The following is a 13,608-nucleotide window of genomic DNA, read 5'->3' on the forward strand; positions in this document are numbered from 1 at the left end:
GTATAACATGTTTGTAATTTTATATATATATATATATATATATATATATATACAGTCATGGCCGAAATTGTTGGCACCCTTGATATTTCTCCAGGAAATCATGTATTTCTCACGAAACGTATTGCATTAACACATGTTTTGCTATACACATGTTTATTCCCTTTGTGTGTATTGGGACAAAACAAAAAAAGGGAGGAAAGAAAGCAAATTCGACATAATGTCACACAAACCTCCAAAAATGGGCTGGACAAAAGTATTGGCACCCTTTCACAACTGCGGATAAATAAGAATGTTACAAGCATGTGATGCTCCTGTAAACTCACCTGGGGCAAGTAACAGGTGTGGGCAATATAGAAATCACACCTGAAAGCAGATAAAAAGGAGAGACGTTCACTTAACCTTTGCATTGTGTGTCTGTCTGTGCCACACTAAGCATGGACAACAGAAAGAGGAGACGAGAACTGTCTGAGGACCTGAGAACCAAAATTGTGGCAAAATATCAACAATCTCAAGGTTACAAGTCCATCTCCAGAGAACTAGATTTGCCTTTGTCCACAGTGCGCAACATTATCAAGAAGTTTGCAACCCATGGCACTGTAGCTAATCTCCCTGGTCGTGGACGGATGAGGAAAATTGATGAAAGATTGCAACGCAGAATAGTCCGGATGGTGGATAAGCAGCCCCAAACATGTTCCAAAGACATTCAAGCTGTCCTGCAGGCTCAGGGAGCATCAGTGTCAGCGCGAACTATCCGTCGACATTTAAATGAAATGAAACGCTATGGCAGGAGACCCAGGAGGACCCCACTGCTGACACAGAGACATAAAAAAGCAAGACTACAGTTTGCCAAAATGTACTTGAGTAAGCCAAAAGCCTTCTGGGAAAACGTCTTGTGGACAGATGAGACCAAGATAGAGCTTTTCGGTAAAGCACATCATTCTACTGTTTACCGAAAACGGAATGAGGCCTACAAAGAACAAAACACAGTACCTACGGTAAAATATGGTGGAGGTTCAATGATGTTTTGGGGTTGTTTTGCTGCCTCTGGCACTGGGTGCCTTGACTGTGTGCAAGGCATCATGAAATCTGAGGATTACCAAAGGATTTTGGGTCGCACTGTAGGGCCCAGTGTCAGAAAGCTGGGTTTGCGTCCAAGATCCTGGGTCTTCCAGCAGGACAATGACCCCAAACATACGTCAAAAAGCACTCAGAAATGGATGGCAAAGAAGCGCTGGAGAGTTCTGAAGTGGCCAGCAATGAGCCCAGATCTAAATCCCATTGAACACCTGTGGAGAGATCTTAAAATTGCTGTTGGGAAAAGGTGTCCTTCCAATAAGAGAGACCTGGAGCTGTTTGCAAAGGAAGAGTGGTCCAAAATTCCGGGTGAGAGGTGTCAGAAGCTTATTGATGGTTATAGGAAGCGACTGATTTCAGTTATGTTTTCCAAAGGGTGTGCAACCAAATATTAAGTTAAGGGTGCCAATACTTTTGTCCAGCCCATTTTTGGGGTTTTGTGTGACATTATGTCATATTTGCTTTTCTGCCTCTGTTTTATATTTGTTCCAATACATACAAAGGGAATAAACATGTGTATAGCAAAACATGTGTTAATGCAATACCTTTTTTGTGTGAAATACTTGATTTTCAGGAAAAATATCAAGGGTGCCAACAATTTCGGCCATGACTGTATATATATATATATATAGCAACACCCTCCTAGGTAGGTGCTAGAGTTAGGTACATGTAGTTCTAAGCTCTCCTGTATACATTGGAGCTACTTGTGATTGCTCTGAGTTTCACAGGCTGTGGATTTGGCTGCTTCCCCTTGTTTTTTTGGATGGTCCTAGAATGTAGTGGGCTGGGAGAGTCAAATCTACAGTCTGAATATTTAGGTGGTCTCAGGGAAGGTTGCCTAGATAGCTGGGATTGAGCATATATAGTCTGAAGCCTGTTCTTGTCCAGGAGGAGATTGCAGCCTGAAGGGTTAATGCCCTTCTGGCCAGTTCACAGTGCGCTTCTTCATTTTTGTTCATCGAGGTCCCAGCTGTGCTAGCTGGGGGGCCTATTCTAACAAACTCTGCTGGAGCTGACTGAGGGACTTTTTGGGGGGATCTGGAGAGGTGTCTGGAATGTATTGAAAGGAGGCATCTAATTATGCAAGGGCATTAGTGAGTATAGACCAGAGATCATAGTGACTGTGTGCTGCTGCTATTTCTCTTGCATCAGAGTCAGCTTGTGCTCAAAAGTTGGCATTGCTTATGGTGTCCCTGTGCAGCTCGGCCCACTATTTGTTGCTGCAAGGACAGTGCTCAAAATCATTAGGAGAAAGAAAAGGTTCCTCTAGCTATTACTCAATGTTGCTGGAGTATCCCATGGTTACCTTGTACCCATCCAAGTTCAAGTTTCAATAAAGCATAAAACAAATACCCCTAGACTGATTGAACTAGAAGAGTGACTGAGACTGTGTGCCTGGCTATTAGTGCACTTACCAGGGAAAGAACCTTGGTAACAAATCAGTGGGCTTCAATGGGGTTGTGCTACATATATATATACAGAGGGTAAAATAAGTATAAAAAAACACGTCACCATTTTTCTCAGTAAATATATTTCTAAAGGTGATATTGACATTACATTTTTACCGCATGCCGATAACCCATGCAATCCATACATACAAAGAAACCAAAACAAATAAGTTCAGAAATTAAGTTATGTGTAATAAAATGGAACGACACAGGAAAAGGTATTGAACACGCTAACTGAAATGTATTTAATACTTCATACAAAATCTTTTGTTGGCAATGACAGCTTCAAGAGGCCTCCTGTATGGAGAAACTAGTTGCATGCATTGCTCGGGTGTGATTTTGGCCCATTCTTCCACACAAACATTCTTCAAATTCTGCAGGATCCTTGGGCCTCTTCTATGAACTCTGATCTTTAATTTTTTCCTTAGATTTTCTATTGGATTCAAGTCAGATGATTGGCTGGGCCATTCTAGCAGCTTTATTATTTTTTTTTTTTAAACCAATTGAGAGTTTCCTTGGATTTGTGTTTGGGATCATTGTCTTGCTGAAATGTCCACCCTCATTTCATCTTCATCATCCTGGTAGGTGGCAACAAATTTTTATCCAGAATGTCTTGGTACATTTTTCTATTCATCCTTCCTTCAATGACATGAAGTTTGCCAGTACCGTATGCTGTAAAAGAGCCCCACACCATGATGTTCCTACCTCCAACCTTCACTGTTGGTATAGTGTTTTTGGGGTGATGTACAGTACCATTTGACCTCCAAAGATGGTGCGTATTATGGCATCCAAAGAGCATGCATACAGGCTATGGCGGTTGAGTGCACCAATTATTGTTTTCTTTGAAACAATTGTACCTGCTAATTCCAGGTCTTTCTCCAGCTCTCCACAAGTGGTCCTTGGCTCTTGGACAACTCTTCTGATAATTCTTTTCACTCCTCTCTCAGAAATCTTGCGAGGAGCACCTGGTTGTGGCTGGTTTATGGTGAAATGATGTTCTTTCCACTTCCACAACAGTGCTCACTGGAACATTCAGAAGTTTAGAAATCCTTCTGTAACCAAGCCATCACTATGTTTTGCAACAATACGGTTGTGAAGGTCTTGAGAGAGCTCTTTGCCTTTACCCATCATGAAATCTTTCTTGTGTGACACTTATAGGCCATAAGTTGGGACTTAACCAGCTGATATTAATTTGCACTGCCAAGGGGCAGGATTACCTTCTAATTACTGATAGATTTCAGCTGCTGTCTCGGCCTTCCATGCCTTTTCGCACTTCCCTTTCTTCATGTGTTCAATACTTTTATCCCGTGTCCTTCCATTTTATTACACATAAATTAAATTATGAACATATTTGTTTTGGTTTCTTTGTATGTATAGATTTCATGGGTTGTTACCAACATGTGGTGAACATTTTATGACAGTAGCACCTTTACAAATATATTTACTGAGAAAAATGGTGACGTGTTGCCTGTTCACATATGTCCGGTGCACTGGCGGTGCGGATTCAGTGTGGTTTGAAAAAGAGTCATGAACAAATTCTGAGCAGTGCAGTGCGGTTCAGGTGCAGATTACAGGCTATTGATTTCTATGGGAACTGTTTCTAAACCGCAAATGTGTGAACAGGATGATCCTGAGAGCTAATTATATTCTGAACCTGATGTAAACCTGACATGAACCACTGAACAACTACTGTATCAATTAGCTGTGAAACCTGAGCTTCGATCCGCACCGCACATGTGTGAATCAGCTCTCAATGAACACAGATGTAGTCAGATGTAAACATATGATCATCCATTTACATCCGCCTGCCCATAGACATTTTATTTCAATCTAGATCCATCTGAAAAACTGACAGTTTGGTGTGTATTGCTAGAGAGGCTTTTTTTTTCTTGGAAGAGTGCATGTGATCAGCACAGGGCCAGTCAGTGCTGTCCAGACAGAGGTCAGAAGTTCTGCAACCTCATAGAGCAGAATGAAAACTCCTCCTACAAGCTTTAACCAGTGCTTGGCTGGACACTGATAGAAGTCACAAGATTGTTATATACTGCTGATGAGAAAAGGTATTTAGCAGTTTATATGTACTAAAATATTGCATTTCCATGTTGTGTGTACTGTGGGAGACCAGATATAGTGAATGCAGGGTCCTGGGTTTAGTAACACTTTAAAGCTTGTTGAGAGCTTTCTGAAACCTGCTTTTTATAGTGACAGTGAGCATTCCCCTTAGCTGTTTAGTATTCACATAAATTTCAGGTCAACCCACGACCCCTCTCTCCACCCCCCCTTCCTTAAAATCTACTACTAAGTGGAAAATATACTTCTAAAGAAAACTGTTAGATGTATACTTCCATTACTCCCGTATTTAGCCCACAGTGCCAAGGCCAGGGTGGTATCACACTCCATCTGGTGAGATCCTGGGGAATGCAGAGCACCCCAGACCATGCAATGGACTAGACTAGAGAGTCTTCTAGCTAGATTTGGTATATTCTGCATCACCCAGGAAGGATCCCAGAAGAATGGTGAAAGCACTCATCAACGATGCAGAAGACATGTACCTTCTAAAAGCAAGTGAGTTTTACAGGAGAGGGCCCAGACATCATAAGCAAACACTTTGTAAACGCTTACTGTACAAACTGTTCTTTCACATATTGAAGTACATGCAAGGCTCTATGGAGAACACAAATCTTTTTTTTTTTTTTTTTGTTTAGTTTTTTTTTTATCAAATGGGTGTGGTCTTCAGTAGAATTATGTTGCCCCATGAAGATGTATTACACTAAACAAAAACAAGCATTAACCCTTGCAGTGCTGGGGCAGCCCAGCTACAAGGGTCATTTTTCTTCTGCTTTTTAGTAACTAGTGCCTTTAAAGTGTTACTAAGCCCAGGACCCTGCATTCATTATATCTGGTCTCCCCCAGTACACAGACATGGAACTGCAATTATTTTAGTAAATATAAACTGCTAAATACCTTTTCTCATCAGCAATTTAATGCAGTCTTGTGACTTATCAGTGTCCATCACAGCACTGTTTAAAGCTTGTAGGAGGAGTTTTCATTCTGCCCTGATTGTCCTAGGAGTCTGTCTAACCCCTGACCCTTTGTCTGGACAGTACTGATTGGCCCTGTGCTAATCACATGCACTCTCCCCATCCCCCCCAAAAAAAACTCTCTAGCAATAATGAGCGTGTGGAGCTTGACCCCAAGGCTTTGTTCTATCAGGAGATAGATTGGGGACAGTAGAAAAAGGGGAGGATTAGAGAAGACAGGATCAAACAGCCTTTTTCCACGGTGAGTATAACAAGAATGCTTTACTGCATATACAGACTGATTTTACTGTTGTGGGTTTAGTAAGACTTTAATATCTCAAAAAGCTCTTAGTGTTGGGTATGAGTCAGTGTTGTTATGCTGCTTACAGTTGAAGGGCTCCGTATGTACATCATGTTTGTATATGCATACACTAATGTTAATTATAGACTGATAGTAGACTATACAAATTTAACATACTATAGGTTGGCAAAAACTGGCTATAGGTGTTAAAGGGGCCCATTAAGAGTGTGTGTACATAAGTAGATGTTTGTATTCTGATCAATCTCTAACATTTTTGTTCAGCTATACTAATGCACAATAAATCTGCCACATCCACTTTATTTAATATGAGATACACAATATAAGATTACCATGTTATTCTGCTTGGAATACGTCTGCCATTGACCATGCATGTGAATATAGACACTGCAACATATTATCCATAGCTAGCATGAAACAAGACTGGCTCTGCTGTCTATCAGGCTGAATACTTTGGCTTTAGCTTTCTCTTCCCATGCTAGAAGAGTTCTGTATGTGCTGCCAGTGAGAATGGCCATAGACCAGATCCTGTCCTTCGTTTGCACTGTGTAGCCACCGATTTTGCCAGATTGTACTTGTACACCATCACATGGAGGCACTTGGCCACTTGGTTACAAAACAGAAGATCCAGGAGTGTGAAAACATTTGTGGTGCACTTATGTGCCAGCGTTGCCACTCTTCTCCCAAGTCTGACTGATACACATATTAACTGGTGAAGACCATTGGATGCTTTCTGAAACAATATGCCGCCATTATGCTAAGAGAACAAACAATTGCACACAATGGGATTGATTCACTAAAACTAGAGAGTGCAAAATCTGGGGTGCAGCCAGGGCCGTCTTTAACGTGGGGCAAATGGGGCAGCTGCCCAGGGCCCAGTCTTTGTTGTGGGGCCCAAAGCAGTTGCCCCTTAAGCACACGCTGCCCATAAATTGGGAACCGATGATTGCACTGCAGAGCACACAGGGTACACTGGAGACATCGCTGTATTCCCCAGCCAGCAGGGGGGGAGGGGGAGGGGCCAGGTCCGAGAGCTCCACTGACCCCGCCCCATGCAGCTTGTATGCTCCGGAGGAAACTGCTGTAGTAGAAGCTGTGATGAGTGGGAGCCCCGCCCCCCGACCTCAGGATACTGAGCAATGGCTGGCCAGGTATGTTCTACCTCCCATAGACTGCCTGTGGACTGTCATACCAAACCCTGAGCTGTTTTTCACAAACTGTACATCTGTGCATTGCTGAAAGGTCTCAGTTCATCCCCTGTACTATGTCCGCAGTCTCTGGTCATCTCCTGTAGTATGCCTGCAATCTCTAGTCATCTCCTGTAGAACATCCGCAGTGTCTGGTCATCTCCTGTAGTATGCCTGCAATCTCTAGTCATCTCCTGTAGAACATCCGCAGTCTCTGGTCATCTCCTGTAGAACATCTGCAGTCTCTGGTCATCTCCTGTACTACATTTGCAGTCTCTGGTCATCTCCTGTACTACATTTGCAGTCTCTGGTCATTTCCTGTACTATTTCCGCAGTCTCTGGTCATCTCCTGTACTGTGTCCGCAGTCTCTGGTCATCTCCTGTAGTATTTCCACAGTCTCTGCTCATCTCCTGTAGTATATCCGCAGTCTCTGGTCATCTCCTGTTGTACATCCGCAGTCTCTGGTTATCTCCTGTAGTACATCCGCAGTCTCTGGTCATCTCCTGTTGTACATCCGCAGTCTCTGGTTATCTCCTGTAGTGCATCCGCAGTCTCTGATCATTTCCTGTATTAAATCTGCATTCTCTGGTCATCTTCTATAGTACATCCGCAGTCTCTGGTCATATCCTGTAGTACATCCACAGTCTCTGGTTATCTCCTGTAGTATGTCTGCAGTCTCAAATCATCTCCGGTAGTATGTCTACAGTCTCTGACTGTCTCCTGTAGTATGTCTACAGTTTCTGACCATCTCTTGTAGAATGTGTACTAATGTGCCGCCTTACTCAATTACACTGTTCAACAGGTAAAAAGTTTTGGGCATAAAATTAGCTAATCTTACATAATTTTGGGGTGCTGAAAACGAAAATGACCCTAAAAAATGTTGATTGGCTCTAGTTTCCATGATATATTCACCCATCTAATGACGTAAGCCATTCAAAATTATGATGCAACTTCAGCTGCATATTGCGCAATTGATACTGGTGACCAATAGAAAATTGCATGTATACTGAGATGATGCAATATTAGCCTTTAATTGCATCACTTCACTGCATAAAAGCTGCAGTATCTGTATCTGATTGTAGTTCGACAGCGTCTTTACATTTCGTTTTATGCTTATATAGGCTACTCAGTAATGCCTCGAACTTGTGTGAATAAAGCAGATAATTTCTGCTATATCTGCGGTGAAATAACTTTTATCTCACAAAAAAGGAGGATAACAGGAATGATTAAGAAAGCCTACAACTTGTATTTTGGCTGCAAGATAGGAGACCAGGACAAGAGCTGGGCACCACATATATGCTGCAATTCTTGTGGGACGGCACTGGAGCAATGGTTGAATGGAAAAAAGGCATCTATGCCTTTCGCTGTGCCAATGATTTGGAGAGAGCCAACAGATCATGTTAGTAATTGTTACTTTTGTATGGTGCCTCCAATTGTAAAAGGGCTAAATAAGAAGAAAAAGTTATCTGTGCACTATCCAAATATTCCATCGGCAATACGTCCAGTTCCTCATGGAGAGGGGCTACCAATTCCTAAAGCACCAGAATCCTTCGTGGTTGAGTCAAGTGAGGAAGAACCTGAAGTGTGTAGTCACGTACAGTTGTAAGAGATAGCCCTTTCCTCGAATACAAGAGAAAAGCCAAGAGAAGCAAAACCGACACAAACTGAAGACAAAACTAGTGAGAATCCTAAGTATTAAAATGATTCAACTTAGCTTATGGCTATAATTTTTCTTGGTAATCCTATGCAATATATTATGCCATTTAGGCTTTGTTATGTAGTCAATATCACTTGCTTTATATTTGTGGAAAGACATCTATCTATATAATTATTGTGCATTATGTAGTCATTACGCCTATAGTAGAAAACTTTCCGTTTACAGAAAAACTAGAGCCAATTGACAAATTTCATTGTTATATTTGAACTCAGAATGTGAAATTCATTAAGAAATGGATCCTTTTGTTTCCAAAACTGGCAAAAAATAAAAATTTGTTGAACAGTGTTATTTGGGATTGCTCCACTGCTCAATGAGCATTAATGATGTGCAGTAACCTCTAGCAACCAGTCAGTGAACATTAGTGATCTGCTGTAGTCTCTAGCAACCAATCAGTTACCCGTAATGATGTGCAGAAAAATCTAACAACCAATCAGTTAGCAGTGATGATGTGCAGTAACCTCTCGCAACCAATCAGTAAGTGGTAATGATAAGCAGTAATCTATAGCAAACAATCAGTGAGAAGTAACAATGTACAGTAACCTCTGGCAACCAATTGCAATCTCTGCCTGCTGTTTTTTGTATGTCTCAGAGAGTGTGTGTGGGCAAGAAAATGTTTGCCCAGGGCCCAATCAATATTAAAGATGGCCCTGGGTGCAGCTCTGCACAGAACCCAATCAGATTCCAGTTTTTTTTTGTCAAAGCTTAATTGAACAAGCTGAAGTTAGAAGCTGATTGGTTATCATGCAAAGCTGCACCAGATTTTACCCTCTCCAGTTTTAGTACATTTAGTAAAGTCTTTGTAATGTGTAACTGTATTTATGAACACAGTCACATGTTTAGAGGAAAAGTTCACCTTTCGTAACATGTTACCTGTTACATCCATATTCAGGGTATACCACGTAACTTGTTACGATCTGACTGGCCCCCGATCCCCGCTTTGACAACTAGCGGGGGATCTTCTCCCCCCTCACCTGCTGGCAAATTTTTTAAAAAGTGGTTGTGCAGGGCTCCGCCCACCTGGCCACGTCACTCATTCACAGCATTCTGTGAATGAGTGACTACAAGTCCCGACAGTCTTAGCAGCTGTCGGCTTGTAGTCCTCAATGAACTAGTTCATTCAAGCTTCCTGTCAGAATATCTGCTTGGCCGTAGATCTAGTGCAGCAAACAAATATCCTGTCAGGTCTGCAGGAGACCTGCATGGCACCAGCAATCTACTGATCACTGGTGCAATGCTTTCCAGTCTTCTGTAGACAAAAATAATAAATGCAAATTGTTTTACCTGCAAAAAAATGTGCATTTATTATTTTTGTTGAAAAGGTGAACTTATCCTTTAAACCAATCACTTGCATAAATCCAGTCCCATTCATTTTATACTACTTGAAATTCTGGGTCATAGGTGATGTGTGCAGGGTCGTACTGGAAGAAGGATCCTGGAGTACAGTTGAGAGTTGCTTTCTATTTATACACAGCAGTTTTACATCACTGCAACATGACATTTATCTTATGCAGCACTGACATTGTCATATCGACTGGTTTTAACTAATTCACCATTAATACTGCGCTTTGTTCATCAATTTAAACATACTGACATGCACCGAACAATTTCAATTAATTTGGCTATACATTGTGCATACATGCCAACTGCCCGTATTATAGTTACAGCACCAGCTTTTAAAGACCAAGTCCAACCAAGGACGATATTTCATTTTAAGAAGGATATTGGTGGCATTAAAGAAGGACTTCAAGATGGTAAGATCTGGGTGAAATAAATGCTTACTTTTATGTTCCCAATCCAGAATTCTTCTGCTGTAATGTTCAGGTGACGAATGCTTCGCCAAGTGTTTTCTGCTCGGCAGTAGGCCAGATGCTGGTGAAATCCTAAGAAGTGTTGAAGCATGCTGAGACCCAAACTTTGTAGCTGAAGAGCTCTGGATTGGAGCAATTAGTCAAGTTTAACATTTAAATATATTAGGTCTTCTATTTGAAATTTTGCAAATAAATTCTCTACCTATGTCTTTTCTTTCTCTGTTCATTGAGAGTTGGTTTCATAGGCCCAGTGTAAATATTGCATTTTATTTTTTATATTACCCTTTTGAGTTCTATTTTTTTTATTAATTATTATTTTATTTGGAATTTTTTGGTCCACAGTGCACTATATACCTCGATTTGAGCTCCGGTGTGTGAGTTTCCTTTTGATCTTGGGAACCTGACTAGTGGCTGGAGACCGGAATGCTGAGGAGATGGTCTGGGATACACAGCATTAGCTATAAAACATGAATATTCTAGCTCTTTGGTGAGTGCATAGAGGTGGAGGACCGTGGAGAGGTCATTTTTCACACTTGGGAACTTTGTGTATGCTCTACTTGGAAGGACTTGAAGCTACCTTTATTTTTGAATAAACATATTTATTATTGGACACTTTATTTTTGCAAGCACTTTATGGTTGATTTGTTTGTATTGCACTATATGGGGTGTTAACCCTTTATGCACCTTTACCGTTTTTTGTTGAACTTCAAAGATTCTGAGTAGTGATCAGATTCATGTTCTCTAAATTCACACTTATGGGCTATACAGATTGTAATTTTATTAGTGTTTATATTTAGGTGCTGCACTTATATTATACAGCTGCATTTACATTGAGCCTGTCTACACAGTACAGTGTCTGCAGGACTAAACTGAGACCAATTGAGGTATAGTGGACCCCTCTAGAAGTACATTCTGATTCCACAACTGGCAGCTTGGACTTGCATGAGTTATGAGGTGGGGAAAGTTTGATTAAATTTACTTGCGTCTCTTCTTCCAGCAGTTTGCGGTTTGTTTCTCCTATGAGTAGTGATGTGCTGTATAGAAGTGCCAGAAGCCATAAACTATGTGGAGCATATGCCTTCCCTGTTCTTGTTCTCCTGACCTGCAGACAAGTATCTCTGTATGTTCTACAGGGGTAGACTTACTAAAACTGGAGCACTCAGAATCTGGAGTGGCTATGCATGGGAGCCAATCAGCTGCTAATGTCAGCTCCGTCAATTAAGCTTTGGCAATAAAACCTGGAAAGGGATTAGTTTATATGCAGAGTTGCACCAGATTTTGCACTTTTCAGTTTTAGTAAATACGCCCCCCAGCTGATCTCTACAGACCACAGACAAGCTGAATGTAACCAGCGCAATGTTTACAATGGCCTAGATCTGGGTTTGCTGGGAAAGAAATGGCAAAAGCTATGTTTGCAAAGTTGCTTTGTGTGCCTAGATATGTTATATGAAAGGTGTTGTGTTTTAAAGATTTATCTTTTACAGGGTATAACATTATGATTCTGTTCTTATGGTTCAATTGCATTGAATTCCAGTCTGTTGGATTTCTATCCACCATTTAACTGTCTGCCTTAAAGCAAAGAAGAGGGGTGCTGTTTCTTCTTTCTAATGGTCATGGAGCGGTAAAATTAAGATAAGGGGGTGGAGCAGAAAAATCAAGTTCAGCTTTTTTAAAGAAGCCAGTAATTTACCAACCTGCATTCAACAATTCGGCAATACTGAAATATCAAATCTGGGTGAGTGCAACCTTTAAAATATATTTTTTTCCTTTCGGCATCCCTATTCATTCAGAATTGTATAACTTACTATACATTAGACCTGTCTCCAGGTCTTTATATGTGCAAATATGAAATGCAACAAAGGTGAGATGCAATGCATTATGACCATTTGTACTGAATATAGTATGTTGTGCGTTCACACTCTAGTTTAAGAGATCCGGAGAATAAAATCTAACTTCTGCCAACTAAGCACTGTAATGTAAACGTATCTGACACTTATGTACACATTTACATTGAATTAATGCAGTTCCAGTGTGGGCTGGTATGGCATAGAATTTTGCTCTTCACTGTTGACTGTTCCATAAGATATTTCAGGGATCTCTTCCTCTTTCAGTTTTTTATATGAGATATCTGTGTCTTCATCTTCAGATGGCTCAGGTTTATGGAGAACATCCTTCCTATAGAGTTTGTAGACCAAGACATAAATACCAGCCTCTGCAGCTTGGAATAGAGCGTACAGTAATGGGAACATGTACATACTGCCTATTAGATGAGCAGGGAAGGCCAGTTTTAGGAGGGCTGTGCACAGCTGGACATTCTGACAGCCGGTCTCCAGAGACACAGTTCTCCTACAATTAGGAGGCAGATTGAATAAAGTGGCTAAGCCATATCCCATGGCATAGCCTATCAAAGGCATAATCACTGCCACGATATACACAGCGGGTGGAATTGTAGCCAGTAGTTCCGGGCCCAACATGGCTCCAGTAAGGATGAACAAGAGAAGCAGAGTAACCAGCAGAGACCAGAGAGAGACCTAAACAAAAAGAAATAAGAATAAAGCTGTAGCTGCAATCGATTTCCTCATTCAATAACTAACTCAGGCAACTATGTGTAAAGGTGTATCTATAGGTCACAAGTGTACCATTCTATCAACAATACAGCAGAAATGTAAGACTGCACTTGGCTTTTATACTGAACCTTTAAAGACATTCAAACTTAACTCTTCCACTTCAATATGTTGGGATTTTCATATAACTTAAAGCAGTTCTCCACCCTGTAAAGAAAAACAAATCCTGTAGCTGCTCACATATGGAATCGTAACTGTGGCAGTCAGCTGTGCTGCTTGCAGCTTCGCACTGTGCTTTGTGAATGGTCCCGCAGTCTTCTGGAACCTGTGACATGTCCCAGAAGACTGCAGAGATGGAGGGGAAGAGGAGAAATTCCGCTTGGGTCACCTAGGCAGTGGGAGCGGTTAGCTTTCAAGACAAGGTATCTGCTCACCTTCACCCCCCCAAAAAAAAATGACATGCCAAATTA

General features: G+C 41.2%; 1 protein-coding gene across 1 annotated transcript in view; it reads right to left on the reverse strand.

Moving 5' to 3' along the window:
* Nucleotides 1-6,145: 6,145 nt before the first annotated feature.
* Nucleotides 6,146-13,608, reverse strand: part of SLC10A4 (solute carrier family 10 member 4) — a 51,049-nt gene continuing 43,586 nt past the window's right edge. Inside the window, exon 3 of the mRNA XM_089690115.1 lies at nucleotides 6,146-13,105. Within this exon, the coding sequence (XP_089546241.1) occupies nucleotides 12,590-13,105 (516 nt within the window). The 3' untranslated portion in view covers nucleotides 6,146-12,589. The remainder of the gene's footprint in view (nucleotides 13,106-13,608) is intronic.

Source organism: Staurois parvus, unplaced genomic scaffold (genome assembly GCF_062004578.1).
Source record: "Staurois parvus isolate SC_StPar_1 unplaced genomic scaffold, SC_StPar_1.0 ptg000517l, whole genome shotgun sequence".
NCBI classification, from domain to species: domain Eukaryota; kingdom Metazoa; phylum Chordata; class Amphibia; order Anura; family Ranidae; genus Staurois; species Staurois parvus.